We start from the raw sequence: 19,803 nt of genomic DNA on the forward strand, positions 1-19,803 counted from the left end.
TGCGAAAACATCCTTTTGCAAATACCACACAGAACCAACTGTGCAACATCCTGGATATGCATCAGAATGCCTTCGTGGCAAATCTAGCAAATTTATTCGTTATAATAGTGTAAGTGTGAATTATTAGCTAGAAAAGACAAAACAAGTGCATTTATGCATTTTCTGCTCCCTCACGCTGATTTTTTCATGAATACTACACTTGGCACCAGGATATGTAAGGAGGCTGGAAAAAATTAAGTGAACGTAAGCTTTGCTTGCAGTTATTTACAGCATATTTATGGTTGTAATGGTATTACTGTGTAGAGGGGAGGACAAATAATGCCCGTGGATATCTCTCGAGGAGTTCTTGGTGCTGCCAAAAGTCGTGCTATAGTATACGTTCCACCTGTCATCGAATAATATTGTGTGACATCGGAACATTTCCCCACTACCTCTGAGCGCTGGAAAAACGGAACTTTTCGCTTGTTTAAATATGGAAATAAGCGGGGTGCTTCTGTTTTTTTATATAGGCGGCCGATTAGGCAGTGCGGCATCGCGTACTTATGACTGCACAAGCAAGTCAATGACAAGATGGGTCCGTGGACCGTGCCCGTTGGTTGCGTCCAGGCAAAGCGCTGTTCGTGGCGCGTGGCTTGACTCGCGCGCCGGGGAGACGGGCCGCTGATGCTGAAGCTGCATCTTATAATCATTATGAAGGGTGGTTGCGGTGGCAAAGACGTGGCTGCTACATTTCCAATCTCACATGGTTGTTTTATCTAACCCTGACCAATACTTCTTGCTCAGCCTTTACATTTCGAACGGCTGAGCCTCCTATAAAGTTAGGTGCATGAAAACAGCAGCATACCCGCCACGGTGGCTCAGTGGCTAAGGCGTCGTGCTGCTGAGCACGAGGTCTCGGGTTCGATTCCCAACTGCGGCAGCCGCTTTTCTGATAGAGGCGAAAAGCAAAAATTTAGTGCCCTTCCAATCTGTGAAGAAGGATGACCAGCAAAGCTGCGGTGCCGAGACTCAACGTAAGCTTTGACTCGGTCGTAGTCCAAGGGGTGCACGAAGCAAAACACGATTGCTTGGGATTTGCGATGAGCCTACTTGCTGGTTAATTAACCGAATGAACTTTTGACTAACTAGAGTTTTGTTGCGGTGGACAAGCATGGGGCTGTCCGTTTCCCTCCCGCAGAATCCCATATGTATTGACAGCGGACGAGAATTCCCCAGTATTTACAGCTCACTGTGAACCATGTAATTTTCAAAACTATATAAACCCGGGGTTGTGTTAGAGTCGTCTGAGCGGCTAATTGTCATATCATTTGTTTCGGTATAGTTTAAATAAAACAAGCGTTAGAGCCACTTTCTGTAATGGTATTCCCTACGAATATTGACGTGATTCACTGTGCAACACTCGATGTGAGAAAGCCATCTTACGAAAATCAAGCTTACAACGATCCCCTTATTAAGTCTGCTTCACCTCCCAACGCAAATGAATCGCTGGGAAGACATTTTAGGGCGCCGCCCTTCGGCACCCGTCGGCGTCGTCGTGACCGAGCGAACGATGGGAAGACCGATGACTGAAAGAAAGCAAAGGAGGATAATGTCGCGAAATTGGGGGGGGGGGGCGGTTCGCCGTGGCGGCGCGAGCCAGCGCTCTCCTCCGAAAGAGTGCGGAGAGGGAAGATAAGGGGCAGTATGCTGGGCCCGCACCAGGCGCTCGACGCTTGGCGAGAACGTGATTGGGGCGTTCGCGTGACAATGATGTGCGTTCGCTTACTGCTATGTCCACACTACCGACGTAACAGCCGTATCGTGCGCTATGGACGTAAAAAATGGCGTTCCACGCAGTTCGGTTGGCTGAGTCACCAATGACGTCATTGTTTAACGATATTACGACAGCTGCGACAACAGTCTGAACCCGGCCTAAGACGCAGTTCGCGGTCCCCTCCTGAGACGCACTTCGCCGCGCCGCCACAGAGGCTCACCGTCGACAGAACCCACGAGTGAGCGCTCCCCAGTGCACTGCAGCCATCAGGAGTGAGTGCTGAACTGCAAGTGACGCAACCGGTCGAGCGCATCTGCAGCGGATGTTGCGAAACGCGTGCATGCGCTCTCAGCCAGTTCTTATTGAACAATGAGCGACGCAACTGGTGGAACTGCGTCGTCTGCCGCTGCTGCTAAACGAGCTGCCCGAACAGCTCCGCCCAAATACTGCTTTAGGGAGCATCGTAATCGCCAGCCAAATTTTAAAGGAACTTGTATTAAAATACAATTGTATTGTATTCTCCATCCAGGACATTGTATAATTGTATTGTATTAAAATACGAAGGCCCTAGGACCTTCTAATTTCATATCATTTTTTACATGCGATTGCTCCTTGCATGATTGCACGATTGCTCCTCACGCCAGTGCTTCTCCGGCGCCCAATCAGCGCGTGCCGACGGGCAAGAGAGAGACATACAATCTTTGAATACACTTTTACACTGCGTGCTTTGCCCTCCTCAGGTTTGACGTTAGCGGACGTGGCCCGGGATTTTTCTTTTGCGCAGTTCAAAGGCTCTTTGGCGTCTGGTGTCCGTGTTGGCTTCCAGTAGTAACCAAAAACCTGTATCCTGCGGTTTGCATGGGGTGAGAATAGAGGGAGCTCCGTTTCTATATTTTAAATCAACAGCATTGTTGCTTTTCATGCAGAAGATGCATTGCCACTGGCTAAGCGTAGCATCAAGAACGTACACGCTTGGTGTTTTTTCTGCTCTCTGATTCGGCAGAAATCGATATGAAAAAGCGTTCATTGCGGACTCGTTAGGACGAATGTTGCGGAGAGACAGTGTCTCGCCAGCCCGAAACTCAATCGCCGACAAAAGCCACGCTCATTTGTTGTGATTGACCAATGTATCTCCTAATAGTTGGTTAACGAATGCCACCAGCAGGCTTCCATGTCGGTGACCGCGAAACGGCACCTAACTTTAAATTTACTCCGCCGCGCATGGTGCCCTCAGAAATAAAACAAAGAAACAGAGCCCACGGGCCTGTGAAGATACACATTCATGAGCGCTATTCTCTGTAACACCTCTAGTTCAAACACTTTTATTTCAGTCGAGGGTCGCACTCCGTCACCTCTTGTTTCTCTCTGTCAGTACCGCACCTGTCACCGGCAAGCGGGCGGCGCAGGGCGTTGTTTGATTAGGCATTTGGAGGCACTCACTTGGCCGAAAGCACTTTCGCAGCTCATCAGAAGGGCACAGGTCTCCGTGAACGTTTTCGATGTCTCCTCTGTGAAGAGTCCTTTATGATGAAAATAAATCAATATAACCTCTTGAAGGCATACATCACTCCAGAGAAAATTTGGAGCATACGCCAATGACGTCACGTTCTCTCCGAGGTATACACTGCCTCCCTGCAAGAGAGCCCGGATTAGCGATCGCACCTCGTGGCAAGGAGCGAGTATGAGAGTTGCGTGAAGGAACCCTTGGCAGAGATGTGTGTCCCTTGTATGCCATATCATATCCTTCGTTCCATTTGGCATACGCTTTCATAAACCCTCACGTCCACTTCGATGCACGCCCGTCCCCTTGCTTTCCAGAACCAGCCCATGTACCTTCTCTGCTTTGCGCTTTGCACTTCGTTCTGCGCAGCTGTAAATCAGGGGCCATTCATTGCTCTCGTCTCACCCTCACCCCCATTCTTTCTCGAACCGCAGGACCACTGGTGCAAACACTCAGCGCAGCTTAGGAACTTGTCCTGGATGGAGCGGATAAATTTCACAGGACCATTTGACATGAGCGAGGCTGAAGTGAAGATGGGCCGGTGTCACACGCGCGGCTGGGAAGCGCCGGACAGCAGCACCGCGCCGCCAGGTCTGACCAGCGAAGGCGGCTGGGCCCCGTATCAAGCGCCGTCTCTCTTGCCATGCTCGAGCTGGGAATTTGACACCAGCTTTCACAAGAGGACTGTTTCCAGCGAGGTAATTTCTCCATCGCTTTGATCGCCCTCTACACTGCGCAAAAGCACTACAGGCAAGGAACTTTCGAGTTACTCCTCATTTCACGGTTGGAGAAAACGCCGTTGTAATCTCTCCGCTGACTCGACGCGCAGGTGTTGAAAAGGCCAAACAAGAAGAAATGTAGTGAGTCCGTGCATCTTGATAGCTGAGTTATGAATGGTTGAGCCACAGTTCCGGAGATGGTAGCTATGTTTTTAGCAAAACCTGCGAGCGACTGCGCTGGCCTTTGTTCACTCTTCCCGAGCGGAGTGTCCGTTGAATATCCATTTTGCATCTAGTTCACAACTCCATTTCACAACGCGTAGAAGTGGTGACAAGAGTCTCGGTACTCATCGAATGCCGTGCGAATAGCGCATCGGCAGAGGCAAGTCACTAGCCGCGCCTTCGACCTGTCGTCTCGTTAGCAACGTTGGCAGCACCACTGCAGCAACGAGATCTTTTGTTGTCTGTTCTATCGCTCTGAGGCCTTATTCACGGCGAACAGTTAGCCGATAACGGTCAATGAAAAAGGTCGCAATCAAAAGGTCGCTCGTCGCACACCTTGGGAAAGACATGCAACGTCTAGTAATAAAATATGGAATATGTAAGAACCAAACCGACAATCGGCACGCACGTTCAATCATGCGCGAATCATGTGCGTCGGGGCGCCACCGCTTGCATGCACAAGGAAACCGCGTGCCGGCCACTCTTCGCAGCGTATCGTTTGCAGATGCGCATCGACAGGCGATACAAGGCCACGAAATTAGCCTGCGCTGCCTCCTCTGGGAGTACCAGCCACACGTCGCGTCTTTGTAACACTAACGCCCGGGAAGGGGGAGTTTGCGCCGTCAGGCTGCCCGTATGTACGGATTGTAACCACCAATAACACGTCATCCGGGATGCGCCAAAGCTTCACTTCCAATGTCCTACTCATATGAGTTCAACTCTTTTATGATATAGAACGCGTTATGTTTGAGGAATCTGCCCGAGCATCACTTCGAAAAGAACTGCCCCCACATACAGTTGTCAGGTTTACAGCGGTTCCTGGGCTCTCCACGGCAGGTGTATCCTGAAAGAAGCTGCATACACAATCAGAGAGCACGAGGATCTTTCGTCTCGTAATATATCGGGCTAAGATCAGTGCTATACTGCGGTCACGAAAATGCACATTGGCAACACAACTAGTGCGAAAATTTCCACGAGATACTTTGCAGGTTGCTGTGAATACGCCTCTACTTTATTTTTATGATGGGTTTGCGATTGAACGCATCATTCTAAGTTTTTTCTTGTATTCTTGCTTTTTTTCTCTCGGGGCAGTGGAATATCGTCTGCGAAGATTTGTGGATGCTGGACATGTCACAGTCTCTGCTCATGTTCGGCTTCATGATTGGCAATTTCTTTTTTTCCCACCTCTCTGATTGGTAAGACTCTTCTACCAAGTTTCCGCTGGTGTGAGCGAGCAGCTTAGCTGAATATTTCATGCGCCACATAGCTCTGCAGCTGCCCCCCAGGCACAGGCGAGCAACAGAAATGCCCCTGGAAGCGACAGAAAAAAACGAACAATTGCAGGAAAAAAGATTGTGTGATGTCCTTCATTTCAACGGACACCTTTCGCTCGGGTTAGTATGAACGTAACCCGGTCGCCTTGTTTCTTTTGCTAGCGTTAACTTTTATCTTCATTTTACATAGGCAACAAGTGTTCTGTGCCTTTTGGATGTAATAATCAGATAGCTTGTTGGTGATTTCTGTAATCTAGGCATTAAGTTTAACGACGTTTCGTCAGGTGTATACGGGCAAACATCACTGCTGGCTTACGAGTCTGCAATGAGAAGAATGTGGCTAATTCACAGGCATTAAGTCAGAATTGGGGCCCCTGATGGACGATGCGCCTCGTTTGGCGGGGCCATTGAATGTCGTGCACACTATTCGCCGCGAGCTCGACATGTAGGTGGCTACAGCGTCGCGCTGCCAGTGTGGATGCTCCGCTGAGCGGCCCGGAGGAACGCGCACTGTGGGCGCGCTTCGTGCCCTTTTCGCGCCGTATGTGAGCATGAAAGGCGCAGGCGAGACAGCTATGCTGCAGTTCGGTTGCTCAACGTTCAGTGTTTAGCATGCGAGCGACAATAAGTTTTCATTACTACGCCAAAAAGCGGCGACCCATCGGGAATCTCGACAATGAACTTGTACGCCGTGGCTAAATTACACAATAGCATAAATAGAAAGAAATCGGGAAGCCTCGATCTCTGGAAGTCAGTTTACAACAGCAGTTTCAATCACTTTAACTGGTAGCATGACGCAGTCTTGCATTTGGGGGATGTCCTTAAATGGGATGTCCCTGACATTTTTTCTAACAGCTTACGATATTTTTGTTTGTTCAAAAGGCAACATAAAATTACTGAATTTAAACCAGCTCAGAGATAGAAATGAAACCGTTGTAAAGGGTCTTTTGCGCGCCGCTTTAGTTAAACGAAATTTTAGCGACTCTGACGGCAGTTATGATGAATAACGGTGTCGGATCACTTACTTAAGTGTCTTGTCGCAACTGAACTCATGAATTAAATTGCTAACGCGCACAGTACAATCAACATCGCATGTTTAGCTAGACTTGCAAAGTGACAAGAAGGTTTACAGTGTGTAAACCTAGCTTCTGGGACCTCACAAAAAGCACAGATTTTCTGTTCCGGTTGCACTGTTGACGATTTTCATTCTTTTTTAAAATCTAAAAGGTGCCTCGAACTGCGAGAAGTGTTTGCATTCTTGCGTAATGTTGCTTACGAACCATCAAGATGGCAAGTAAAGTTGCCCTGTTGCAGATGTAGTAAAACGTTCTTTTTTATTTCTCGTTATGAAACAGCGCAATGGGGTCCCGGTAACTAATTTGTGTTGTAAACTGATCACCTGGCTTTTGTCTTGGCATTTAATTCTTCAGGATTGGTTTAAAAAGGCACGGATAAAAGTTTTCTGTGCATTTTGTTTTCTTTTTTTTCCGGGGGGGGGGGGGATTCTCCCTACGTTCCAAGTGCAGGGAGAGGTGAACGCATGTAACGCTAAAAGCCAAACTTTGGTTATCACTACTGCTTGCAATTGAAAGTATGCTAGGCGTCATGTTCTCCAGTGCTGAAAAAGCAGTACTTCAACAAGTAGACGCAGCATTTCCGAAACTGATTAACCCTGTTTTGGCCCAGGGTTCTCCAGAAATTGTTCCGATTGAAAAAGGCGATTTTTCAAAATTGTATTGAAAGCAAGCATTGTGAAGAAAAAAAAACAGCGAGTCATGGCACACACCCTCCACACATGTGGGCAACACCCGTGCATTGTATTACGCGATTGTTTCTCCTCCTTTAAATTTAGGTCCGCCCTAAAAGGCGTGACCATATTAGGCATTTGGTTATGCTGAGTGAAACACATTTCTTTTTTTATTATTATTTCGAGTTCTTGCCGCGCGGCCTAGAGAGGCGGTTTAAAGATTGGAGGAGGGAAGAGAGTAGGAAGAAAAGAGAAAGAGAAGAAAATAGGGAGAGAGGGGCTGCCAAGAGCACACAAGGTCCCGAAACCCACAGGTTTTCAAGTCTACAGGTATGCATGCAGTCCAGTAGCGTGCAGAAAGTCCGTCAGTGACCGGCAGTATTTATCGTCGTGCACCCAGTGGTTGTAGTCATCCGGTTTATTCCACCGGAGACCAACCTTTCTGAGCGCATCGTCTCGAGCTGTCCTTGTTCCCGCGCACGTCCACAAAAGATGCTTGGCGTCAGCTTCAACCGCCGGAGACGGACACTTGGGACACGCTCCTGGGTCTTGTGGGTGCCCCCAAGTCCAAGTGACTGAAGGTGTGAGGGCCACCCCACCCCGAACCCTCCCGAGAGAAACTTCCTCCACCCGGGAAAGATTAGCGGGCAGGGAGCAGACACACGGGGGAATTAGGGCACGTGTGTCCCTTCTCAGAAGGCATTTCCGGGCTAAAAGATGGGAGCGCGGATCACAAGGAAGGGGGCTAGGGGAGGATTCAGGGGGGAAGACGAGTGGGAAATATGGTCCGCTAATTGATTCAGTAGATTCTGACCATGCCCCTGTACCCAATGTACATTGATCATTAGCCCTGATATTCTGTGGAGGCTGTGAATCTGCTGGCAGATCAGAGGTGTCTTCTTTACTTGGTTCAGATGCTTCACAGCACTGAGCGAGTCTGTGTATGTGTATGTTATGTTCACAGCACCTCCGTGATGTTATGGAGTGCACTTGCAACATTGACTGCGTCATGAACAGCCTGGACATTTCTGGACAAGATGATTCCTGTCGTGGTTTGAAAACGGGATATATAAAAATGACACACGAAATGCCACAGGACAGACGCAAACAGACAGCTGCCTAATTTTGCCGTAGGAATCCCCCCCGAAATGCTCTTGCGCATCCAGACAAACGTATTTTCAGTAATTTGTAAAATTAGCAACACAGTCCAAAAATTGTATTTATTTTCGATAAAGTACGGGAACAATTCGATCACACAGACGCTTGCGGATGTAAAATACGCCCCCAGTTATGTATGGGCGATAGCGCACGGTTCGTGTGCCGTGTAATTGTTTTTGTTTGTTTCTTGTTTCTATAAGGACACAGCGCAAATTTACAAGGGTGTGGCAAATGAACGGGTATGCACAGGTGTTGCCGCTTGTTACCCATATCGTGTATCCTTTTATCCTTTCAATAACCACCACGCCACCTTCAAAAAGCACCCTTTGACGTTCCCGAAACGGCAGACCGCTGCACTCATCAATAGAAAAGTGCAATGTGTCGACGCGATGTTTATAACACGTTTCACACTCAAGCGGTGGCCATGGCGAAGATGTTTCGTGGAATTTGAAACAGCGCCTTAACCCGTGTTTCTAGAAGAAATGGTATTGCTTATTGCCAAATAAGTGAACATATTCGTCATTTGTCGTGTGCAGCCCGCGTCTTGCGCCGCGCGCAACGTAAACGAGCATACGACGCGAGAGCGCCATCCACGTTGGTACGGCCTTCGCAAGGGGCCTAGTTCCTGCCTGCGGCCGCTGCGTGGAGGCGGCACTGCGAGCCCACTCTGCTGATGCGCGCGTCTCCCAGGGCTCCGCGGGCAAGCTATTCACCGCCGCTGCTGTTCTTGTTTCTTCTTCTTTTTCGCTACAATCCTGGCTACGGGCCTACGCAAAAGAGGGGGAAGGGGGGCGGGGTAGGAAGCAACGGGCGAATACATGCTCATCAACGAATAATGACTTCGATAATTATTTTTGCGTCGGACGCTACGCACCAGCCATACGCGACTTCGATGTATGCAATTTCTGTAAGGAAAATATTGCAATAATTGGAAAATGAGACAGAGCACGGAATCACTCTATAAATTGTTACCTTTGGCTTTTTCTGATGTCTTGTTTTATTTTATTTGGCCAGATTTAGGGGAAAATTTCAAGGCGGAGTAAGTTTCTGGGAAGGAAAATTTGACATCCAACTCAATTTTCTTTCGCTTGTTTCGATTTATTTTATTTTGTACTCTCACTCAACCTCTCTTAGAGTGAGAGCCAAGGGGATGGCTGCCTCTTCTGCTGCTGTCATGTCTGAACGTAAGCAGCACTGTAGCCGCAGAAAATTCTTCCGTCTTCTACGTGCCTGTTAATAGTATTATCGTCTAGTGGAATATATCGTAATCCCTGCTAAAAACCCTTCAGTTTGTCTAGTGCGCACCCATAAATGAGCCCCTGATGGCGAATAAGTGGTCAATACCATTGTCCGGCATTGTCTGGCTCTGACAAAAATTTCGTCGAAGTCCGGCGTCCAGCATGCAGGTTTCACCGCAATAATATAACATAGCTACGACATTCTGCTCCGATATGATCGCTGATAAATCGCATAAGCACAAATGCTGCGAAAAAGCCCGCGCGCGCGTAAAACAGCCTTCAAATGCAAGCGCGCAAGGACCAGGCAAGGGTAGGCTCCCGCAGCCCCCACGCGGAGAGCAGTGGGACTTCATGTCGAGGCTGGTCTGCCTTGTTCTCGCCGCCGCTGCGAAGGCCGTATCAACACAGCCCGCGGCACCGCTCTAGCGCGGCCGTGCAACACTAGGAGCTGTTCACCCGCCGCCGCCAAGGGCCGACTGTGTTCGATCTCGGGGCGAATAGCACTTATGATGCCTTCGCTGTAAAGCGGCGGCAATGCCAGCGTACGGTATACATTCTGCGGGCCCGCAATCTGATGACTCTCTCGCCAATAGCGCAATAGCACGCAATAGCGTAATACACGTATGACACAAGCGCGCGCGTGCGTGCATGCTTGAGTGCATACCTTTGGTATTTTTTTTATTCAAATACCCTAAAGGCTCTTACGGGCATTATATAGGGGGGATTACAACGAGATATTTCAGACATTTAAGCACAATTCGCAGATAAATGCAACTTATTACGTATTACAGGTTACCAAACAATAAAGAAATAAAGAAAAAAAGAACAAAAAAATCAGGAAAAAGAAATGGGCGCAGCTAAAAACACTCAATACAAAACCTGTAAATTCAGTTAATGTTGTAAAAAGCACACAGTTCTGTTTTTACAAGACATGCGCGTTCATATTGAGCTTCAGTTGTGCAACAAATGAGTCGTGATCACGAATAGCAGCAATTTCTTTTGGCAGCTTGTTCCAGTGGTAAATGGCCAGAAAGAGCGGTGATTGGCGAAGGAGATTTGTTCGTGCAAAAATGGGGCGGACTTTGAAGGGATGGTCGAGGCGCGGAAAAATTTGATGAGGCGGCTTGATATGGGATGCAGTGAAGCATGATGGTGTATGATACATTCTGTGGAAGTGAGAGAGCAGTGCCAGCAGACGTCGTTTTTCTAGGGAGGGTAATTGGAGGGAATCTTTGATAGCAGTGATGCTGGATGTTCTGGAGTAGTTCTTGGTAATGAAACGAGCTGCTTTATTTTGTAACGACTCGAGCTTGTTTATTAGGTACGTTTGATTTGGATTCCATATTATAGAAGCATATTCCATTTTTGGACGAACTAAAGCTGTGTAAGCTAATAGGTTAGTTGACTGATTTGCTAAATACAAGTTACGCCTAATGAATCCCAGTGTTTTATTTGCTTTTGAAATTATTTCATCAATGTGATCATTCCATGTAAGGTTAGAACTTAAATAAACTCCTAAATATTTTAACGTAGTCACATTTTCTATGCACAAGTTCTATAGACGGTATGCATCCTATAGACGGTAAGAGCGCGCTGTTCCATCCTACTCCCGGTCCCGGTCATAAAATATGAAGTGAACTGAACGTTACTAGATCTGGTAAATGTCATTGCTTTTGTTTTAGAAACATTAATTTCCATTTGCCAGTTCTCGCACCAAAGGGAGATTTTGTTTACGTCGGCCTGTAAAATATTAAAATCTTCAGAGGTTTTGATTTTTCTATAGAGAACGCAATCGTCCGCAAATAATCGAACTGTTGAAGACATGTTTTTACTGGTGTAGGCCTCCTTGTTCCACAGTCTGAGCGTACAAGAGCAAAGCGAACGGACGAAGAGGAGAGAGGGGTAGAGGCGAGGCGTACGCGTTTGCACCGTCTTTTTATGGTTCCTCCCACTAATTCATTACCGCGCGCCCCCAAGTGGGCAAAGAGCGGTTGCTGGAATGGCTCGGAATGTTACCCTATACGAGCGCCCCTTTAAGCGGCAGTAAAAGCTTGCTCGTGACCAGAGCGTGGGTCGGACGTGACGCAAACGGAGCGTGTGCGCAATCGCGACAGCCTGTGTGATGTTCCTCGCGTGATCGACAGTCGCCAACGCGCCCGATCTGGTTTCTACTGTGCCGGCGCGTCTGTCTCCTTTGAAGCCTGGTGCCGGAATGCACGGAACAGAGGAACGCAGCAGCTTTCTGCGGGTGCGGCAAAAACAATGGGCCCCTGCACGACGGCTTCCTGCTACCACGCAGTTTCATAGAGGGAACAGTGGCGGAGCAATCGTTCAACCACCCCGGCGGCTGCTTTTCTGATGAAGGCGTAGAGCGCAAACGACCGTGTGTACGAGATTTCGGCGCACGTTAAAGATCCCCAGGTGGTCAAAATTAATCCGGAGCCCTCCACTACGGCGCTCCTTATCGCCTGCGTTGCGGCGGCGCTTTAAACTCCAGCATCAATCAATAAAATTAAAACCATGAAGCTGATTGTGTGACGTAGACGTGTGATTTTCGAACTTGGCTTAACTTCTGGCTTGACGGTTGCTATGTGTACTTGGCTTCGGATTTTTCGCACCATCAGTTGCGGTTTCAGCGTCGCAGGCGTCGACGGCTCGTTCCGGGGCATACTTGCTGTGAGTGCCCAATTCCAGCAGCTACAATGAGCTCGGCTACAATGAAATGGATGCGGAGAGCAGTCGTATCCCATGTAGCCTCTACTCAAGCACTAGTCATGGCCAAAAAGAGACGCAAACTCAGGATTTCGCATCCTATAGACGGTAAGAGCGCGCTGTTCCATGACGACGACGCCTGTGAGGAGAACAAAAGCGCGGTAGCGGCTAAGCCAATTAAAAACCCTTTACAAGCGCTAAGTATGTGTGAACAGCCGGAGGATTTTTATTCAAGAAAAAATACCGCGGAGCGTCGACCGGTGAGTGGGTCAGCAAACAAGCGAGCGTAGGTCGCATGCACAGAACGATTCCGTTAGTGCGACTGTCGCCTGCTAGGCTCTTTGCGCAAGCACACCGCAGCCCTTTTCCGTCAGCTGCCTGTCTTCATTGATTCGAACTAGGCGCATGCACAACTGCTGTCGTGGCCGGCCAGTGACTGTGCAAACGTGTGGAATACAGTATGGTTCTAAAGTATGACGTTTGAAAATAAAGGGGACAACAGTGTAATTAATCGTGTAGTGAGACGAACTGTACTACTTTCCACTGTGGTCTCGTTAAGCCGTATTAGATAGGGAATGCCAAACGTACAATGGAAAAACCTGTTGAAACAAGACTTGACTATCATTGACAATACTTTTTAGCCATACGGTCGATCCCGCAGCTGCCATCCACTCTCGCCAAGTGGCCTTGCTGAGGCTGCCAGCAGCGCGGCGCAGAGGTGTCGAGCCGACGATGGGCTAAAGCGGCATTTGTAACAATATCGGCAGTAGACTCTCGATAAACAGAACTTCAAGGGACCGACAAAATTAGTTCAATTCAACAGCAGTTTCGCTTACTGAGAGACGTTCGAAAGGGCAAATGTGTGCGCATACGCACTCTGAGTACCATTTCATGCAACTCTAGGCACTAGAAAGTGAACGTAGCTGATGGTTTTTAGAAAGCAAAAAACTACAAGAGGTTTAGACGCAGCATCAACAAACTTTATTTGGCAAGAATTAGTCACTGTGCACTAAAAATGCCTCAAATGTTTTTGTTAAAGTCCTTTCAACTTCCTCTTCAGGATCGTTTTTTTTCTCATGGTAATTAAAGGAGCCATGAAGAGAAAACAAAAGTTTGTTTTATTCGAAAGATTAGGTGTTTCATAGTACCCTAAGCGCTTTCCCGGAAGCAAATGATGCTTTATTCACTGAGAAATAAGACAATTTAAGCCAAATTTTTAAATCTCCCGCTAAATTGCACATTTCGTGACGTGAACAATGGCGTCATACGAGCCGGTCCATGAAACAGATACTTAGTATGTATAGCATAGTATAGTATAGTATAGTATAGTATAGTATAACTTAGTATAGTATAGCACCCACACGCGGGAATCAAACAGGAACCGGAACTCGTGCCGAAACCGAGACGGCGGCCATTTTAAAAATACTAGTAAAACCTAGTGCACCCGCAGCCCTAGTCATGGAATCGCCCGATCCGGAGAACAAAACTCTCGCCGAGAAGCTCGGGCTTGCATTTAACAACCTCACACCACTTGAACGCTCAATTCTTCTAAGTGCACGAGCGGCAGGAGTGTTGTGGGATACGCGGATGGACCGGAAAGCGACCATTCCGCGCTAGCCACAACAGATGAACGCCCAGCCGTCGTCACCGCTGCCTCGTCAGCCCCGTCGCGACTGACGAATACAGACTGGTACGTATGTGCCGTATTTTTATTACGGTTAATAATAGTTCATTTTCAGTGGCAGTATCGCTTATGCCAGTTGGCCGGTGCCGTGTATGGAAAGCTCTTCGCGCGAGCTTTCTTCTTCGACTAGAAAGGTACGAGCGTCAATGCGCGGTGTGTACGGCATTTTTCCCCCAAGGTGAGAGCGCTTTGACGGTGATTTGACGAAGTCGGCGACGAGCGCCAGCATGTCCCAGGAGTGAGCTACCGTAAGGGTCCCTGCCGTAATCACTTCCTCGGAAATGAAGCGAGCACACTCGTACTTCCTTTAGCTCTCTTTCCCCTCCGTTTGCAAAGTTCACAAAACGTAGCCACTTGCTTCGCCGAGGTTCGTCGTTGGGCAGCACATAAAGGAGATCTCACCGGCGGGGATGTCGCACTCCCTCGACGATTTGCCCGTACTACACGGGCATTTCAAAACGTAGCAACGAATTTCATTGTAAAGTACTCGAACGAACTGAAGTTTTCAGTGGTTGTAAACTGAAAACGAGCTCCTAACAATAGCAGCAAGCCAACACCATTCCAAAACTGCGACGACTGTCACTATCTCGTCGCCGCTTGCTGTTCCTTACTCCCCTCGTTTCTATTTTTACCTTTGCTGGTAGGCGACATGACGACAACTTCCTGTCAAGGGATTACGATACCAAGCAAGGTCGCGGCTGTGCGTGCTGGGACGGTTCGTTGGCCCCGAAGAGCCTCGAACCGGAAAATTCGTCTGCGCGACGGTGGCGACGGCGAGATGTCGAGTTTGTCTGGCCGTAGTTTCGTACGCATTTGCGTACACGCTTGCGTGTTTATTCGGAACTTCAACCGTTTACTCCACCGTTCTTAGTGTCATAAAAGGAATGTGCAGTATGTTTAACGGGCATATAGCTCACTAGGCAAACTGGTAAGCCCTGCCTAACTTGCGTTTGCTTTTGCCGGCGTCCGCCAATCGCAGAGCATTCTCGGGTGACATCATAGGTTCTGTTGCAGGAAATGAGCTGGTGGGTCGCATGTTCATTCCCTTTTTTCCTAATTATGTAGCTTATTTGAGCGAAGTTTGTGTTAAAAGTGGTGTCAGTATGGTTCTAACGAGGCAATCTTTCGAATGAACCAAACTTGTGTTTTGTCTTCATGGCTCCTTTAAGGAGCCATGAAGAATAAATACAAGTTTGTTTCATTCGAGAGAATTCGTGTTTTATAGTGCCCCTAGCGCTTGTCCGGAAACAAAGGATGCTATATTCACTGAGAAATTAATCAATTTAAGTTAAAATCTTTATTTTCCCGCTAATTCGTGTTTTTGTGGTCTGCATTGACATCGCAGAAACCGAACGCTCTGCAGCCTAGGGTCTTTTGTTTCACGCGTCAGCGGTACAGGGTGGAGCATAGGTCGGCAAAACAGAAAGAACTCACTCAAACTCAATCACATTTTTTTTTATTTACGCTGTACTCAATCAAACTCAGACTCAAAAAGTTCGTCTGTTCACAAAATCACTCGTACTCACTCATCAAATACTCATTTGTAATCGTACTCACTTGTACTCAAACTCATTTGTCCTCACGAGTATTCGTATTCAATCTGTACTCATGAGTACTCACTCTGTACTCATGAGTACTCAATGAGTACTACTGCTCATGAGTACTACTCATTCTGCACTCGCGAGTACTACTCATTCTGCACTCACGAGTACTACTCATTCTGCACTCATGAGTACTACTCATTCTGCACTCATGAGTACTCAATCAGTACTCATGAGTACTCAATTTGTATTACTCACGAATAATCAACTTATCTGCACTGTTAGCTAGGTCGTAGCTCGAATGAAAGACCAAGTAGAAAAAATAAAGTGTTTAATTGATTAGAAAAACACAGGTTACATATAAATCAGGACAGAGGAAGAAAACGTCTGACGCGGTGCACTGTCGTTGGGCGACTTACTGTCCGAAGGCAAGTACACTGTACATGTGAGAAAGCGAAACGGAACGTAAGCACTCGCGTTGCGCCTGGCGTCTCGTCTTGTTCTCAGGCCGGGTCGGTCTCAGGGGAGCTCGGGGCTTGTCGGTGCGGCCATGGCCGTAAACTGCGTTTTTCTGCGTGTCTTCGGGTGGCAGCTTTTGTCGTCCGTTTTCGTTCCCGGGCGCGCTGATACGTATCCTAATCGTGCTCTAAATCCGAAATGCGCCTGCCCCCAGGCATAATGAAGCGTTCGCGTAGATTGACGTCCGTTCGTATCCAGATCACTGTCCGCCTGTTCACAGATGCTCGATGTTGGCGTTTGTTTTTTTGTTGTTCCAGATACTAGAAACTTCGTTAAGAGGGTGTTCGTCTCGTTGAGTTTCGGTGAATTTCAAATCTGCTTGATTTTATTGTGTGTGTGCCGTGGGATTCACTTCGTCAGACCTGACCTTAACAGTGTTTACGGCGTTGTATTGGTTGCGCCGCTTCCGTCGGCGATTGTGTTCGTGTAGCTCGTCGCGTGCTTGATGCATGTGGGGGCGTAGTCGTCTGGTTTGTCCGGTGGCGAGCTGCGCTGTGTAGGGATGGCATAGTTCGGCGCGTTGAGGACGTTGCTTGAATTGACGCGTGCGTTGCGTATGGTGCGGGAGCCGTTTGGCTTTTCGTTTAGTGTGCGGTAGCGGGGCGTTTTCGTAGGGTGGCATGGCTGATCGGTCAAAGTCGTTGCGGCTCCGTGCTCGCAGTCGCCGTGGTTGTTTCGGAAGTGAAACCGTTGTGGTGGGGAAGCGGGCGTTGTTCGTGCCGTCCGTTCGGTCCCACATTCCTCGGCGTCGCAAGCGTGACTTCATCGTCAGGGCATTCGATGCTTCGTCTGGATCGGGTTCATTCTTTGCCGTTCTTGCCGTGTCCGTGTCGTCGCTCAAGACCTCGTCTTTTGCTCGTTGTTTCGAGAATGCTATAATCGCTATCTCTCCCATACAAGCAGGGTCCGTTTATCGCGAGTCCGCTTGCTCGCGGTTGCGTCCTCTTGTACGAAATGGTGTTTGTCGTGTGAGTCTCGATCGGAGCGCGGGTGCCGGTGTTCTTGTTAATTCTGGCTCGGACATGCCGCGTGCGCTGGCCGTGTCTTTGCTCGTTGACGGACCTACTTGCACGAGTGTCATGTCGTTCGTCCGCTGGACTCGGGCGGGAGCAGCGGATGTCGGAGAGCTCGTACTTTCCGGTAGGGTTGAACCGCGTGCGCTGGGTCTTTTGTTGCTTGTTGCCAGGTGATTTCTGCGGTTGTAACATTCGCTGGCCAAGTCCGGATAGCACCTGCAGTGGGAGCGGAGGATGTCGCGAACAGCAGTTTCCTCCGTCTGTGCTGCGGCTTCGTGGCGTTCCGTGCGTTGTGCATTTCGTTCTCCGTGGTCAGCTCCACTGGTTCAAGTTGGATGTCGTTCGTCACTTCTGGTGCGTTTCGTGCGCTGTGCGTCTCGTTTTATCTATTCAACTCCGCTATAATTGGGGTGCGGTCGTTCGCCACGTATGGTGCATTTCGGGCGCCGTGCGTCTTTCTCGCTTGTCGTGGCCATATCCACCAATCCGGATGCGATGTCGTTGGCTGCGTGGACCCGCGCCGGAACAGCACGTGCGGAAAATGTACGTACCGGCTCCGTTGCGTTCCGTGCTCTCAGCGTTCCGTTCGTGTACGTCTGTAGCGGAAGAGCGGGTGCCAGGAACGTGGTGCCTTCTGGCTCGTGCGCGCTGCGTACGTTGCGCGTCTCGTTGCTCGTTGCTGGAATGACCTGCGCGTGGGCGATGTAGCTCGTGGGCGATGTAGCAGAGCAACGTGTGTTCGTGATCTCACCAGAAACGCACTGACCTTCGATGCGTCTCCGTAATCGTGGCGATTACCTGGGAAAGGTCCGGTGAGCCAGCAATCACAATTTTGCATGCATCGTCTCGTTCATGTGCGTGCCGTCGTGCATTCTGCCTGTGCTCGGATCTCGTGCAGTTCAGGTACCGGGAAAAACGTGCGGCCGACTCTCGCCAGTTGTCTCAGAAAACTTTCTCGTTCATCACGCAGCCTTCTGCTGTCAAACAGCAGAAAGCTGCAGGGAGGGTCATCTGCCGTTTGTTGTCGGAGGCAGCCTGAAGTAGCGTTGGCACATTCGTTCGTTTGGAGAGATGGCGACGTTCTTCGTTGTCCTCTAGAAGACTCAAGATGATGTCGTCCTTACGGCCAGAGCAGGGTAGCCCTCGTAATCGTAGTGCGCTCACGAACTGCTGTTTCTTCGTAGAGCATAGGACGTAGCGTTCCGTTGAAGTCAGCACTGTGTCGACCACCGCTAGGTTGTGGCTCGAATGAAAGGCTAAACAGAAAAAAATAAAATGTTTAACTAATTAGAAATACTGAGATTACATATACATCAGGACAGAGGAGCCCGAGAAGAAAACGTCTTACACGGTGCATTATCGTAGGGCTTCCCACTGCGCGAAGGCACGTACACGGGAGAGAGCGAAACGGGGCGTACGCACTCGCGTTTTGAATCGCGGGCTGAATCGCGGGGCAGTTGGCCAGTTGTAGAGAGGGCGCATTATGTACGTGAAGCTACTTACGGCGACCCCAGTAGCTCCCATGTGTACAGCGGGGCGTGATATTAAGTTGCAATAATGAATTATCTTTATGACGGACACAGACAGACAGACTGACAGGCCAACATTGTCGCGCTGAAGTGGCCAAAGAAAGACTATCGTCTTTAAAACCATCTGGAAAGAGACGCTGCCGCCGCTGTTCCGAATTCTGCGAACATTGCGCAACCGTACCCCTCATAACCGCCGCCAGGCCGCAAAGTAAGAGATAAACAGAAAGACGAAAACCGGCTAGCGCGCGAAAAGCCAAAGCGGGAGGTCCCGCCGCGAAAAAGGGACATAACGGGCACTACGCGTCGTTGTGTCTATTTCCGTTAACAGCTAGGCCAAAACCCACACGGGTCTGATCTTACTAATTTTTCTATGCGTGTGTGTGCGGTTAACCAGAGCGCCCGACACAAATTTGCTGCACCTGGCGACGCGCCGACGGCGGGCCCGATTCGCGCCTCGGTCAGCCAGCCCGCGGCAGACGTGCCGCAACTGGCAGCACACGGCGCCGCCGAGTCTACTCTCCTTTTCCCATCGAGACGGCAGCACCAAATCATGCTTGGGACGACCGGCCGCAAAAGACACGCAGCGACGAGTAGACTCTGGAGACGGCGCCGCTGAGCAACACCCTCTCTATTTTGCTGAGTCGCCTCCCCTTTCCCATTCGTGGCTCGGCTGATGCAATCACTTCGCCTGCATTCGCCGGATTCAAACTGCGGCCAGTGATAGTCCTGATTGGAAAGATTCGAACTGCACGCGACTGCGGCGGAACCCCGGGGGTATAAAACCAGCCCTGAAGCAGCGGCTGTGCGGCGGCATTTCATCGGAGGCACTGAGTTGAGAAGTGCCTTTGTGCGAGCCATGTAACGCTCTTGCTACCTTTGTATATATTGTATATGAATGCAGCTTAAAATAACCGTCGGCTCGACAACTTCATCGCTCTCCTCTGCGCCGCGTCGATGGCGGACTGAGCAGGGCAACGTCGCAACATCTATGCATCTGTAATGTTAACCTGTGGCTTTTGTTTCTATGTTGTACAACGCGCCCCTTATTTAACACCCCCTGTGGGGTCTTTAAGGAAATAAAGTGAAGTGAATCGAACAGTGGTGACTGAGCTAGAATGGCCCAGTCCCAACAGTGTGTGTGTGTGTGTTCGGGGGGGGGGGGGGGGGTGGAGAGGGTATCGGTCGCAGTC

General features: G+C 49.3%; 1 protein-coding gene across 3 annotated transcripts in view; it reads left to right on the forward strand.

The window, feature by feature from the left end:
- LOC144177964 (organic cation transporter protein-like) overlaps positions 1–19,803 on the forward strand; it is a 326,587-nt gene that overhangs the window by 129,755 nt on the left and 177,029 nt on the right. For all 3 annotated transcript variants that reach the window (XM_077705534.1, XM_077705526.1, XM_077705530.1), the window contains 2 exons: positions 3,689–3,952; positions 5,288–5,391. In XM_077705534.1, coding sequence (XP_077561660.1) covers positions 3,689–3,952; positions 5,288–5,391 — 368 coding nt within the window. The remainder of the gene's footprint in view (positions 1–3,688; positions 3,953–5,287; positions 5,392–19,803) is intronic.

The sequence above is a fragment of the Haemaphysalis longicornis genome, unplaced genomic scaffold, assembly GCF_048455015.1.
Source record: "Haemaphysalis longicornis isolate Haplotype H1 unplaced genomic scaffold, Haemaphysalis longicornis Haplotype H1 scaffold_1, whole genome shotgun sequence".
Lineage (NCBI taxonomy): Eukaryota > Metazoa > Arthropoda > Arachnida > Ixodida > Ixodidae > Haemaphysalis > Haemaphysalis longicornis.